At 35.4% G+C, this 16349-nt stretch overlaps 1 protein-coding gene across 1 annotated transcript; it reads right to left on the reverse strand.

Moving 5' to 3' along the window:
• Nucleotides 1-523: 523 nt before the first annotated feature.
• Nucleotides 524-1060, reverse strand: LOC143632877 (uncharacterized). Its single transcript, XM_077101294.1, has one exon. The coding sequence runs from the start codon at nucleotides 1058-1060 to the stop codon at nucleotides 524-526; it is 537 nt and encodes a 178-aa protein (XP_076957409.1).
• Nucleotides 1061-16349: the final 15289 nt, after the last annotated feature.

Here is a 16349-nt window from a genome sequence, read left to right on the forward strand (position 1 = left end):
AACTGGCCTGTTTTGACTTTTGACGATCTCCAAACTGGCCCGTTTTGACTTTTAACGATCTCCAAACTGGCCCGTTTTAGCACAACAATATGATCAGATTTGCATGACTATATTTGAACCAAAACACAAATAAAGGACTAAGTTAAAAACAAAAACAAGCCTGATCAGATTTGAATACATCATTAACAAAATAAACAGTACAAAAGTTCAAAAGACCATTAAAACTGGCTGGTTCAACTCATAACAAAACATGTTCAAAATACCATTAATAAAATAGACAATTACCAAAGTTCAAAAGATCATAACCAACAACCACAATAACTATATATTTTGATTGGCTTGTGGAGCACCTTGTGAAGGAACTTGTGAAACAGCCTTCTGACTTGCAGCCTTCTTACTTGAACCAACCTTCTTACTTGAACTTGTTTTCTTTGAACCAACCTTGTTGCTTGAACCAGTCTTCTTATTTGAAGTAGCTTTGGCATTACAACTTCTGATATTGTGACCCTCTTGCTTGCAGTTACTACAAACGACAGTTCCCTCCGGTCCTAGTGAGTTTTCTCTTTTTTGATATCTTATTAGCCAACTCAACAGCTGATTTCTTCCTCTTCTTTCTTGGCCTCCCAATTTGTTTATGATGCTTTGGAGGGGTAATTGTTGTTGGGCATGCAGATGGCATCCAAAGATCTTCACCATTAATTGGTTCAACGGTGTTCATGTATACCTTCTTCCAAGTATCTAGCCAATATACCTCATCAACCCATTCCTCTACAACACCTACATCAATACCATTTTGTGACATGTTCCATAGTGCAGCTACTGCATGCTTACATGGCATTGCAGTTAACTCCCATTTCCTGCATGAACATGTTTTTCTATCCACATCTACTACACATTGGTCCATCCAAGGGCCACTAACCTGGAACTTGTTTGCAGCAGCTATAATTACAATGTATTGAGAGGCTTCAGATAGTATTTCTTTAAATATCCTTGTGGCAGATGGTGTTAAGGGCCCATTAGACTTTGCAATCACTTTGTGTACAGCAACAATTCTTTTCATAAGGTATTCTCTAATGTACTCGAGACAAGTTGTTATCGGTCTCTCCCTCCAGCTTGTTCAAATTTTCACATATGTTGTTCAACAGGAGATCTGTCTTTGCTCTTCCTGTTCAACCAACATTACATTACTATATGCAATTTGTAAATTATTTGAAGTAGATTCTGAAGCATTTAAATAAAAGGTAACTGGGTCCGTCCAAACCGATCGTCGCTCGAACTCGCTCGCTGCTCGCTCGATTGTAAACGAGCCGCCCTGCTCGGTTCGGTTTGTAAATAAGCCAAGAAACGAGCAAAGGTCTGCTTGATTCGGTTCGGCTCGAATATATTTAATTTATTTTATATATAATTATATATGGAAAAATATATAAATATATAGACAACACACATAAATATAATCTTATAATTTTTTTTGGCACATTTGACTAACAAATACTAATTTATTATAAAATATATTATTTTGGCGCGTTTCGATTTCCGCTCGGTTTGAACTTCAACCGTTCGGTTCGGTTGTAAACGATCCAAGCAACGAGCAAGCCTTCGCTCGGTTCGGCTCAGTTCGTGAACAGCCCTAACGGTAACATACCACTGAAATGAGATCTGGCCCAGGAATTAGGTGGAATATTTTTCAACCACTCATGAAGAGATGGATCCGCCTTTCTTACTTCTTCCATTAACTTGTTATTGGGGTATTGTAGTAGCAGAAGCACACTTCCATAACATTTCCTTAAATAAGTTACCTCTCCATTTGACTTTCATATTCTCTTGTATGCACCTCAAACAATATCTGTGCTTAGCCATAGGAAACACATCTAATAGTGCAGGTAATAGACCCTAGAAAGTAAGCATATTAGTTACAAATGAAATAAAATCAAAATAGTTAATATCTGAAACAGCTAACATACACACCTTTTGCCTGTAACTGATAAATGTGAAATAACTGTTGCACTCAATATCTAAATCATCTCTTAGATATTGTAAGAACCAAGTCCAATAACTTTATTTTCAGCCTCAACTATAGAATATGCAATCGGATAGATACCATTATTTGCATCTAGCCCCACTGCAGTCAACACTTGATCCAGAAATGGACCTTTCATGAAACAACCATCTAAACCTATTATCCTCCTACCACTTATCTTGAAACCCGCCTTCAAAGCACCTAAACATATATATATATATATATATATATATATATATATATATATATATATATATATATATATATATATATATATATATATTCTCCTGAACTGTCTTGTTGAACTTCTTGGGTTGAATTCCTTTTCAACTTCAAATTTAACAGTGGTACCTGGGTTTGACCTCTGATCAACTCATCACAATAATCCCTATGTAGTGGATATTGTGCTTTATAATCCCCCTCCAACTTTTGTTTAGCCATATTCTTTGCCCTGAATGCCTTTTGTGTTGATATTTCAACTTGATGTTTTTTTTTTGCAATATATCTTGTATTTTTTTTGTCTGGAATGGTAGGGTTTCCTTCAACCATTGATTCAACTTCCTTTGCAACAACACTCACTGTGTAGAGCTTTAATTTTCTTGTTTGGAGACAATTGTGTTTATTAGTAATTTCTTGACACACCATGAATCTGTAACTTTAGGTCTAGTAATATGCAATACCCAAGGACAAGTGGGTGGTGGGTAACTTATTTTAGGGATAGTCTTTAATAAACTTGGCCCACCATCTTTATTGAGATGCTGCACTTTTGAAAATTCTCTTGCATTTTGGATCCCACCAACTTTACCTACTTTTTTTGTCTTCCAACTTTGCCCTTCACCAGACACAAACGCTGGGTTAACACCATGACAGATAACGCGGTATCTTAGTTTGTCATTCATTCTAATCACTAATTGTCTTCTAGTCTCAAGTGCATGTCTTTTCACTAAATCTTTAATCTCTTCTTTGTCACTAAATAATTGACCAACTTCAAATGGAATATCTACCTTCTTTACTGCCTTTTATTTCTTCTTTAACTTTTTCAAAGCTCTTTTTAGTGGCGGGTCATTTTCATCATCTAGACTATCAAAGTCGTCAAGATCAACTTCTATATCATCTTGTTGTTGGTTGTCATCTTCACCACCTTCACTTTGATCAGTATCCTCATCAACCACACACCTATAATTTTCCATATCAACTTCCACATCAACAACCTCATTATCTTCATCCACTATGTAATCTGAATCTTGAGAATCATCTGAAGAATCACCACCACCATCTTGAACATCTTTAGAATCATTCGAAGAATCACCATCACTGACCTGATTACCATCATCAGCCTGAGCATCTTTGTGTACTTGTTTTTCGTTTACCCGCTCAAGTTCAAGTTGTCTTCTAGTACCATTAGATGAATCAATATTAACCTCCTCAATTACAACATTGCTATCCCCATCTGGTGACTCAAAATATGTGTTCAATCTTGTAACTCAATGCTCAATATATACCTCAATAACTCTTACCCTCTCCACATAATGTAACATGTTTATCACATCTTGATCAGTTCCTAAAGCTCTAAGATCACTATCCAACTCTGTCCCCCTCCTATAATGATAGTACACTACCTCATCAGTCGGATAACCTAACATCTTAAACATTGCATTAAACTCCCTGATTGAAAACTCATCAACATCTATCATTTCCACGAAGTTCATCTTACCATGTACATAACTCCTAACCGGATTTTTCACAAACACACCTCCATGGAATACTTGGATGGAAAACAGTGCAGTCTCTTGCCCTAAGATCATTAAAAAAGCAAAACTTAGGTAAATGTTTCAAATGTTGTTGCATGGGATAAAAAAAAAACAATTACCAAAGTTTAGAGTTAGAAGAATTACCATAAACCTCATAAGGATCAAACCTATCATCTGGACCACGTACGAACCAGAGAGAGATTTCTTTCATCTGTATCAAAGGATTTTTATGATACAGGGTGTAGAACTTTGAGGAAGATGAGCGATTATGGAGGAGAGGGGAGTTAGGGCTAATTGTTTAGATGACGTATATTTCTAATGGGCTGGGATTATTTTTATAATTTCTCTAATATGCAAATTTGGCTAGGGGTTAATTTTTAATTGAAAATGACGAAAGTACCCTGACGTATTTGAGATCTAACAGATCTGTTTAACTTCGTTAGGAAGTTGTATACAAACCGATATAGTTAAAATATATTTGTATTGAAAGAGTTAAAGGTTTCGGAATCGTATACAAATAGATGAAATGATCAAACCACAGGTATTCAAACGGAATTTTTTTCCTTTTACAAATAACAAGTCACTTGTTCGATCCTTGTTGACACCATATTTGTTTTTGTTTTTTCCATGAGGTATAATAAATGTCTTCTTTTCCATGTGGTGGCATGTTGACACCATATTTGTTTTTTCCCATATATTTACTGTATGCTATTTAAAATAGATATTACACCTTTTATTTTCTTTTTCCTTTTAGAAATTGAATAAATTAACCATAGTTTTTTACTAAACGTTATTTATTTATTAGTTACCTTTTTTTTTATTAATTCTTACTTTATTAATTTGGTTATTAGTTTATTTATGATTAGCTTTTATTAATTTATTTGTCTTTTTCTAAATTTTTCAATCCTTTTAACAAAATACATAATTAAAATTCTTTACTATTTAGTATTTACATTTAAATTTATTAAATTTGTTTGATTTTTTCCATTTTTACAACAAAATATATAATTAAGGAACATCTTTTTTTTATTTAGAGCGATGTTAATAGGATATTACGGTAAAAACAATTCAAGTTAAGCTTTTGATAAAAGATACTCATATAATTACGTAGCTTTGGAGGTTTAGTTATAGTATAAAAAATGTTTATGTCGTAAAACCCTTCGATTGTAATGTTTTGGTTTCGCCACTGACTTTATATTAGTAATTGTATGTTGCTATGTCAAAAGAGAGTTTTTTGCCAACGTGACGGTCGAAGATGTAATGGTTCGTTTTCGAAACATGAAAAGTCATAGGGAAGAACTTTAAAATATTGTAATGTTTTTTTTTGTTGTTTCAATGACATCGTATTTTGTGAGTTTTCTAATGAATAATGATTATATTTCTTTTTATTATTATTTTTTTATTATATTCCTTGTCTCGAACCGACCCAAATAACAATCGAATGGATAAATCTGAACACTAAAAAAATGGGATCCCGTTGAACAAAAATCTTGGATCTGCCACTAATTTAAAACCCTTGTTACCACGCCACAATCCTTTTGTTGCCCATGTTAAAGCTCCACAACAAGTATCTTTAAAAGCATATATAGATGTATTAATCCGGAAAATGATTTGGGGTTTAGTTACAACAAGCAGGACGGTAAAACCCGAGTTATGGTAAAACCCGAACATTGTCGGTTCCAAGCATTGAGATGGTAAGCTGACGCAAATTCGGTCGGTTTTGTTATGTGTGTTATTATATAGGAACTGAAAAAAAAAAACAAAAAAAAAAATTATAAATATTAAGGTGGACCAACGAGGTGGCGTCAGTTGGTAAAACTTAAGCGTTGGTGAAACCCTACCGTTATCTATCCCGGGAACTGAGGCGGTGAGTCTAAGCAAATTCGGCCGGTTTCTGTCACGTTCGTTATGGTATCGGAACAAAAACAAAAAATAAAAACAAACAAAAACAAAATCGGCAGTTGGCCAGTTTTCGTTATGTTCGTTACAATGCTGGAACTAAAACAAAACGCTATGAGTCTCGCGAACGGCCGGTTTCCGTCACGTTCGTTATGGTACTAAAACTAAAACAAAGCAAAAAGAAAAAATTAGCAGTCGTTCGGTTTTCGTTACATTAATTACGGATCAAAACTAAAAGAAAAAAAAGAAAGAAACAAAATACCTTGCAACAATAAGGTGTCATAAAGTAGTTCAATGGAGGCTTCGCGGCACTAAAACCTTTATTTATCTATATTAGATAATAGTAGATTTGGAAGTAGGTAATTAGAATGTGAATGAGTTAGCCATTCTAAAAGAGTAAAAGTCTAAAAACATATGATGTAGTTAATTTGGCTGTACGAATAATATTTTATGCGTCAAAGCTTTTGCTAATTGTTTACTGCCGATTTAAATGATTCATTGTTTAGTAGTATGTCCTTATGATTAATAAGGAAGCATTTTGTTTGCAAAATAATTTTTGCATGATATTTTATGTTGAAGAGTCATGGCTTTCTTCTCAATTGTATGAAGTATGAACCTCTTATAATTGATGGATTATTATTTTTTACTTGTATAAATTAACAAATAAGGAGAAAGACAAACTTGTCATGTATAAAGTATAAACAACCTTTTGTGTTATATGTAGCATGTATGTAATTATTTAATATTTTGTTATGATAAATTAGGAACCATGTAGGTTTTCGAATAAAAGTTTTGCATGATATATTCTATTTAAGACTGATCTTTTTCAAATCTATCAATATCTATATATACATATATATATATATATATATATATATATATATATATATATATATATATATACTAGTAGAAACCTGCGTAATGCGACGGAGCCATCAATTTACAACACTGTACTCATTTTATTTAGAAGTCCAACAAATTGCTTAGTTACTATCTATATTTCACAAGGCAAATATAATTGGTGAATCCATAATGCATGAGAAGAAGCCTTTTATGACCTATGCTGCACTTTAGCATTACCCAAATAAGCATGTGAGAAATGCTTGTGAGTTATAACTGATTTTCTAGATCAGCTACTGTCTTTTGTATAGCTTACACACTTTAGATATTTAGAACTTGCAATGAAAATTCATGGTCTTAACTTTATACCTTTTTATCGATATCTTTTATGTATTGATGCAATGTGTTATAATATTTTAATAAAATTAAACTTACAAACTGTTTAGGAAACGCTAAACAAAACTATAAGATACGATTTCACTTTTATAGACTTGGGTCAACGGTTATAATAAAAGTGGATTTTCTACATTAGGATTTTTGTGAAATTAACTTGCAGACTTACAGGTCCAAGCATTTATGTGTTTGTGTGGCTGATTATTTGCACACATAAAGCACATCAATCTAACCATAAACACGATGCCAGCTTTTAATTCGGTAACTTCACATGGCTGAAATCCTTCCAGCTTCTTATAAAAAGCCAATTATACATATATGAACCATAAGATATAAACAAGTTTACTGCACACCTGCTGAGCCAGATTCAATCCACCGTTTTCGTCCTACTCAAAATATTAAAAGTTGCAAAATGGATATTATATTACTTAAGTTATGGATACTAATGTAAATACATAGAGAAATCATTAAGTCGTATATTTATAAATGTAACATCTTGAATTTTTTGAACTCGTGTTCGTTTACTTATAACCCGACCTAGAACATTTTTAGATCTTTGTTATTAATCAAAATCACATATTTATAAGTATTAAAGAATTACATGTTTAATTTATACCCTTTATACTTTCCATGTTGTTAATTCCTTGTTTTACTCATAAAATGATCAATATTTAACCAATTTCAAACTACAAGGGCTAAACTTGCCAAAAATCAAACCTTTCCCTTCCCAACCCTGGAGCGCCGCGCGGCCACTCACCCCCTCACCATCGCGCAACGCCACCAAACATCTACACAGATTCGTTTGTTAATTATTGTTTTCCTAGTTCGTTTTTTGCCCGAAATCTTTTATTTTAGTACATAATCAAGTGTTTTAAGCCCAAGAAAACGAATACACCTTAGATACATGTTCATATACTTTACCCCTTGCCCAAGAACAAATTTTACTACTTGATATATCGATTTGATCATTAAAAACATATTCAGTTTCCTTAAACGACTGAACTATCCTTATTTGGTTCGTTTTTGTGTTTTTTCTATATAAACAACACTTATAATCTCTGCCATAAACTTTCCCTAAAACCTAATAAACATTCCCTAGCCATCACTTGCTTTTGACCTTCATCATCTTCTTCGTTTTGCTCCTTTTCGCTTATTTGATTGAAGATACAAGACTCGAAGTTTGACTTTGCTTACAGTTGGACCTTTGATTCTTCGTTGTGGTTGATTCTTTTACTTTTCGGGTAAGTTGTAAACTAAGAAATCGTTCATATATATATATATATAATATATATATATAATATATATATATATATATATATATATATATATTCCCTAGTCAATAACCTTCAATCAATTTCGATGGTTGAGGGGTGTTGACTGGTCAATTCGTTTAAAACCCGTTAAAGGGCAAAACAGTCAACAAGTTTGACTTTACGGTTTCTCATACTTCTGGTCAGATTCAACGTTTGGTCCAGAAGACTTTTATTCTCGTAACGAAATTTTAAGACTACTGACCAAAACCTGACTTCCGACTCGCTGTTCGGATTTTGGTCAGTTCCAACTCGCTTAAACGTTCAATTTTAAATAACCAGAGTTCTAGACGTCCGTTTGGATCGATTCCAGCGGCATTAAGTTTTTTTTTTACTTATATTATGATATCTCAAAGTTTTAGGTTCTGGTTGTTTAACTCGTTCGACGCGTTAGTGGACAACTCGTTTAGATCTTAGTTCGTTTATCATATTTATTAATCACTTGCCTTTAATCTAAAGTGAGTTTTATCATTCCCCTATTTTACTAAGTTTTCTAAATGTTTTGGGGACATATGCGTATTATTCGTATTTCATAATATATCTATATCTCAAAAATAGCAAACGTGCAATTGTGTGTGATTGATCAAATATACTTGATACATGCTTACTTGTTTATGTGTGCATTCGTATTCGGAGAGGTCCAACATATTCCCTTATATAGGGTTCTCATTACTATTTACCCGCGCCCGATTCGCTTGACAACGGTCTTATTATTATTTGCTCATGGTTGATTTACCGCCGCCCGATTCGCTTGGCAATGGTTTAATTGACACTTTAGTTGTTCATGATTTGATTTACTTACCGCATTTATTACGTTTTGCTTTTTTCTTTTATTTATTATATTGACATTATTTTTAGTGTCAAACTGGTGATAAACTCACTCAACATGTGTTGTTGACAAACTCTGTTTTCTACGCATATGCAGGTTGCCATTGAATTGAAGTTGAAGTATAGACACTTAGAAAGACCTTAGGATTTTAATGAAGACAGTTATTATTTAAATCTTGAGTGGATTACTTGTGATATATTATTGGTTTGTATTTTGAATACTTGTGCACTGTATTTGGAAATAATTAACTTAATAGATATTGTCATATTATATGTATGATAGTATCTTCGAGCCGTGAGCAATCGGATCAAGCCCCGGAATTTCCGTCTTAGGTTGGGGTGTGACAGATTGGTATCAGAGCCGAAGGTTATAAGATAGGTCGTTAGAAATTGTCCTAGTCATATGCATAGGACCCTATACGTGCTTATCTAAACTGCCTTATGTGGTATTTAAATTGTTTACAGCTTAAATAGGTTAATTATTTAATTTATATTTTATTATTATCTATTGTGCACACACACACATGAATTCCGAGGTTATGCTCCACTTTCAAAATATTTTTAAATCCTCTTATTTTTAGTAGATTGTCTTTTATATTTGGAAATTCCTTAAGAATCCCGTGTTTTGTGTTTACTCCCTCTTCTTAGGGCATGGGAGTATGACAAATGTCATACGACCGTAAATCTAAGTGGTAAACGTAACCGGCTAATCGGTTGCACTCCTTTTATAAAAACCGAATTCACGGTGGTTTGTGGCAAAATTCGGGAAAACTTCCAAAATTGTGTTTTTTTAATTATTTTTAAACTATTTTAATCATTGATTCGATATTTAGTTGGGTCGGTTAAATGCCATGTAACGTTCATGGTCCGACCAACTCCATTGATTTGACAATTCGTTAATTAGTTGGGTCAGTTAAATGCCATGTACCCGCTCATGGGCTAACCAACTCAATTGTTTGTTATCCGTTATTTCAATTGGGCCAATAAATTGCCATGGAACGATCATGGGAGGCCCAATTCATAAACTCGATGTTGCTTTATTTAGTTGGGCCATTCAAATTGCCATGGAAAGCTCATGGGAGGCCAACTCATTGAATATGTTTTTGTCAGGACCGTGAGTTGGGTGAAACCTTAGAAAGGTTGACAAGAACACACCAACTTTATTACCCGAAGGCCTGTTGAATATCCCGGCGGAATCAGGATATCCAACAAGTGGGAACGAAGGAGTGAAAATAACAAACACGAAATGATAATAAATAATCAGTAAGAGCACATTCACAGACAAAGATTCACTGTATTAAAAGAGTCATTAATGAAACAGTGAAAGGAATGTCTAGGGTTTCGTGTGTGTCGGCGGCGGTAGTACGAGGAGACAAATATAATATTCTTTTAGAATGTTTCTTGTATTGTGTGCGTCGTTATCCGAATCCGTATCCGTGCCCTAAATGGAAACCTAGGACCCTATTTATAGACCCTGACATTCCTTCTAGAAGTTCCTAATCATTACATAATGAAATACAAAATAATACAAGTGTTGAGTCCTTGAGCAAGGTAACAATCTTGCTCGAGCAGACTCACTATGCTAGGTATGCTCGATGAATGTCCTCGAGCATACTTTACTTAGAATATCTTCAGTGAAGATATTCCCTTCCAACAAGCTTCTTTCCTCTTGACTAATCCATGCTTTGCTCGAACTAGTCCATCAAGCAAGCTCATTCTTCTTGATATCTTCAGTCTTCTTATTCAGCAATCTTTAGCATGCTCGTATGTAAATCTTGCTCGGGGAATTAAACTATGCTCGAAGTCCTTGCTTTGATCACATGACATCGTCTTATTGCATCCATGCTTGTCTCCATGTGCTCGATCATCCTGTGCTCGTAACACTTGGTTAAAACTTGAATGATCAAGTTGTTTGTTCGGTTGGCAATCCATGCTTGATAGAAGAACACTCTTGCTCGTTGAAGTGTGTACGGCCTCGTTCCTGGCAACCCTACTTTGGTGTTGGATTTACTCATAAACACATCAGAGTTAATAAAAACTTTCGCGGAATAATTAAAACTTCATGCATTACATTACAGAACATCAAAATCATGTCTTAACATACAAGTTGTCTTTTCATAAACATTAACATAAAATAATCATGACACTTTTTCATAGATGCCAGTCTCTTTAGCTCATGTCATGTGTCCCTCCTCAAGCCAACTGCCTTAACCTATTTGCCTGCGTGCATACTAAAAGTCAGCTACGATGAGTGAGTTCTAGTTAATCAATTAACATACATTACATTCATACCATACTCATACGTGTCTGGAGATACGTATTCATACCTTATTTACTATCACTTCTTTCATACATACTTTACATACATGCATACGTTCTTACATACTTTCTTTCATATAACCCTATGGTATACCATAAGCTATTCTATCTTAAACATCTCAGATATTATAAGGGTCTGGTCCCTAACATCTCAGATATTATGAGGGTCTGGTACCTATAATCTCAGATATTATAAGGGTCTGGTCCCTAACATCTCAGATATTATAAGGGACTAGTCCCTAACATCACATATATTATAACCATACGTTTACTTCATGCGTTTCCTATCATACGTGCATACTTTACCTGTCTTATGTATATAATATATACATACACATTCATCCACATAACCATCATATAATAATAACATTCAATGCAATATCATACACGTATCTTATACCTATCACTTAGAATAAGCATTTTAACTACCACATATGAGTATTCACACAGCCCCGAAAACATAACATATAAATGGGGCTAGAACTCACCTGGAGTCGGTTTCTCTTGCTGTTAATGGTAATGCCCTTCTTTAGTTGTGCACGACTAACTATACAATACATTACATGTGTCAATTATCCATTACTACTAGTTTATGAAACCCTCAACTAACGGGGGTCCGGGGGTAGCGCCCCTGGTAGCGGGGTCTAGGGGTTGCCGCCCCTAGCAGGGTCTGGCTGGGAATTTCGCATCAGAAAATTGAATAAGAAAACGCATCAGAAAATTGAATCGCACGGAATTTCGCATGGAAATTCACATGGAATTTCGCTTTTGCGTGGGCCATTTCACTTCGCATGGGCCATTTCGCTTCGCATGGCCTATTTTGCTTCGCATGGTTAATTTCGCTTCGCATGGGGTGCGATGCGAAATTCTTGGATTTCGCATGGCATGCGATGCGAAGCCCTTTTTCATGCAATTAAGGCCCGATTTCCTTATTTTGTCAGTTTAGCGCCATCTTACCCCGAGACCCTTATTTAGAGCCCGTCTGAACCCTTTTTATGGGTTTTGGGTTGTACCAATTTTCTATACCCGTGTTTTACAAGGTCATCACCTTTTTGTCCTAAAACGAAACCGTTAACACTCGACCCTTCTAGTTTACATTTTTCTACCCTCTTACGACCCGATCTATCATTCTATCAGTTTGCATGTCGAACTTAACCACAAAACGTAACCTTTTGCCGAACTCACCTTTCTGTTCTCGAGTTCAGGTTCAGATCTGGACCAACTCGTGAATCTAACGTGGTTCTTGGTGTTTGATGACGTTTACACACGAGGTTCTTCCTTCTTTTAGCTCGGGATCGGATCCAGGTGTTTAGAGAGAAAGTGTGTGTGTGTTGTGAAAGGAAACCAAATGGTGAAAGGGTGGAGGGGTTGGATTTATATAGGAGGGTTATAGGCCCCACAACCCACTCACAATTCCAAATCCAAATATTATCCAAACACTTAACACACAACTAACTTAACGACACACAGTTAATAACAAAACTTTCTGTTATTTAAAATTTAACAAAAGTTGGATGTTGCAAAGTGTAGCTTGCTCGAAGCCTTAACACTTAGAAGAATTAACCATTTAAGGTTCTGAAGACCTTGCTCGAAGTAGTAAAACAATACTCGATCATCTAGGCTTGCTCGAAGTCCATACTTAGCCGTTTTCTGAGGAGGTTGAGAAGATTCCAATCTTCCTTATCAAAAATCCGACTCAAGAATCTCCCCTAGATTGGAACAAGCTCAGATGCACCAAAACATACCTGCATAGAGTTACACATGTATCAGACATCATAGATATATCATTCAAGAACATGCCATTTCATTACATAAAAAGGAATTCTGCCTCTTGGCATTACACATTAAAGTTTTTACATTTCATACAAAATAAAAATTTACAAAGATAAACAGAAATAAAATTGATTTTCTTTGAGCTCCATTCTGCTATCTTCTCATCCTCCTCCTCCTCCTCCTCCTTGTGTCAGATTCTTCTTTCAATTTCTTGACAAGGGCTGCCTTTTGTTTAATCATGTCCAGTTCCACAGCATTAAAGGAATCAATGGAGAATTCAGCATCAATTAAGTCTTGTAAATCTTGAGGGTGCATGAATTTAAGATCCCCTTCATTTCTAATCACGGCAATAGGCAATCCCGACGCATTCCTCAGTGAAATTGAGTCATTATGCTGGTTATACAAGATGAAAGCAATTCTTCCATTAATCTGCACAACTGAGTTTGGTTCTCTCATCTCTTCCTTCATAGTTAAGGACTCTTTTAAAGTTTTCCTTTTTCCATGTGAGCTGCTTGCTTGGGATTTTCTTTTCTTATCTTCAAATAGAGAGAGCTCCAGAATATGTACTTCGTTTATTCTCTTGTTCCTTTTCTCACTCTCTGCTTGACTCCTTATCTCTTTCCTTCTTTGGTTGAGAAAAGGGAATCCCTTTTCTGCTTGTTCTTTGAGAAACTTGGAAAGATCATTTCTTTGTTCTCCGGCCAGTTGTCTTCTGTCTTGGTTATTGTGTAAGTCCAGTTCGACCATTCTCTTCAGTTGTTCTTTTGAAAAGTTTCTCAAATCATCTCTAAAGATGATTAGAGTTTCTTCTTGATCTTGCGTAATAACCCTCAAGGTCTTGGATCTTTTTTCGAAAAAGAGATGTGTGGGCAGATGTAAATTTCTTGGTGGCTCAGGCCTCACACTCTCAGACCTTGGGGTTTGGCTCGAGCTTCCTTGCTGAGTTGTCTTTAATTTATCGAGCCCCTCCTCTACATAGCATCTTTTAATTGTTTCATTAGTCTGAGTAATCAATCTTCCCATACCAATACCTTTCTTGTGTAGGGCACTCAGCATTTCAGCTCTAACTAACTCGCCCATTTTCCTTTTATCCTCCTCCAATTTTCTTTCAGTCTCCATATACATACTCTGTTCTCTTTTGTATATTTCCAGTAATTGAGCATGGGACATTCTATTAAACTCCTCTTCAATCACACCCTTGTCCATTACTATATCCTTTAAGGTTTGGACTCTCTGAGTGTCTTGAAACCATTCTTTAGCCTCAGCTTCTTTCTTCTCAGAATCCACTCTCTCCTTTTCCGTTTGTGCCTTCAAATTCTTTTCTCTTTCACGATCAGCAGATAACTTTTGACTTTTGTAGGAATCTTTAACCCTTTGAACTTCCTTTTTTAATTATTCCAGAGTGAGTTTGATCAAGAAATTGTATTCAAAGCCATGAATTTGCAAAAATTGAATATCTTTATGTTTAGCTTTCATGGAGTCATATTCACATCACCACTAGTTCTCTTTCTCTTCTTAGATTTTTCAACCATATTATCCATGTCATCCACTAGAGCCCTTTTGTAGAGCTTATCAATGGCATCAAATAAAGGCTTGTGACCAGCCTTTATTAAGAACTCTCTTCTTGTTTCCCTTTGTCTCCAACCTTCAGCTTCTTTGGCCATAACTTCTTTTGACAGTCTTTGGAGATATTTCATATCGTATTCAAGACCTATCAAATAAGCTTTATCCTCATTTTCTTTCTCTGCATCCTTTGACCCTTCTTCATCTTCATTCTCATCTTCTATATCAATTGTTTCTTTAAGATTGTGGAGAGCCTCAATCATTGGTTCTTCATTACTTGCAGATTGAACCCTTCTTCTTTCTTCAAGCTTATCCAATCTTCTCTTATACACCATCACCTTTACTGATTTTTTTCTTTTAGACTTAGGGGTTTCAATCTCAGTTATTTCTTTTCTTTTCAATGATTCTTTCGCTTCAGTTTTTGGTTCACACTGTTCAGAGGATTTAGATGATTGAGATGGAGTGGGTGTGGTAGGTTGTGTTACTTGGATTTCTGGTTCTTTGTCAACCATTTTCTCAACACCAGGCTCATTAGTTTTTGGTTCTTCATCAAATACTTCTTCAACAACAGGTTCACCCATATGAGTCTCTTCATTTTCTTCTGTTACTTCATGAATAATGGGTTCATTTTCTTCAACAGGCTCTTCAAATCTTGGTTCTCTTTCTTTGCTCATATTAACAAAGTCTTTTTGTGCCTTTCTTGCCGCTGATACTATTTCAGGGTGATGCCTTTCTGGGTTATTCAAAATGTTTATTAGATCCATCATTATGACCAGTTTTACCATTGTACTTGCAGAGACTTCAACTGTTTCATCTTCTTCATGGCTAACTGGACCTAAACCATATTCTTGTTCTTTATCAGTTTCATTCTCTGGATTGGCAGGTTCAGTTTCATATTGATTAGGTTTAGTTACTCTAGGATCTATAGGCTCAGTTATCACTGGCTCTTCAGTCTGTGTATGTCACACCCGGCCCTGAGCGGCGGAAACAGCCGGGCGCGCGCGAGTGGGGATTGATAATTAAGCACGGGCCATTGCAAACATTCAAAGTAAGATTTTCATTGCGCATGAAATGTTTAATACAAATACATTACATTGTTTAAAAATTACATAAAAACATCCAAGTATAAAAACTGTTGAAGATTTCCACGCCATATCCCCTTGCGCGGCGGGAACAACCACGCGCATCGAAGGGATAGAACTAAAATCTTCCAAAAAGCTAGTTTTAGATGTTCAGCGTGAGGTGCTCTAAGTGTGACTCCATGCGCTACCTAGTTATCTCCTGAAACACACGTAAAAACATTTGAATCAGTATAAACTGAGTGAGTTCACAAGTTTTAGTAACTTGATAAATCGCATTGCATCATAGTCTTGATAAAAATCATATTGAAACACATTTCTGATTTCATGTCTAAACATATACTTGATAATCCGTATGAAAACATAGATCTGACACATATTTCTGATAAAAATCGTTCCGCGGGCTACGCGCGAACATTACTGGGAACCGTGCTCGTCTGTGTAAGTGGCGCTGCCACTACGAGCGAAATAAGTAATACCGTCCCGCGGTTTACGCGCGAACGTTTCTAGAAAACGTGCTCGTCCATGCAAAGTGGCGCTGCCACTACGAGCTAAATAATGTAATGCCGTCCCGCGG

The sequence above is a fragment of the Bidens hawaiensis genome, unplaced genomic scaffold (genome assembly GCF_021521415.1).
Source record: "Bidens hawaiensis isolate Kalapana, Puna unplaced genomic scaffold, B.hawaiensis_p1.1 tig00006538_1, whole genome shotgun sequence".
NCBI classification, from domain to species: domain Eukaryota; kingdom Viridiplantae; phylum Streptophyta; class Magnoliopsida; order Asterales; family Asteraceae; genus Bidens; species Bidens hawaiensis.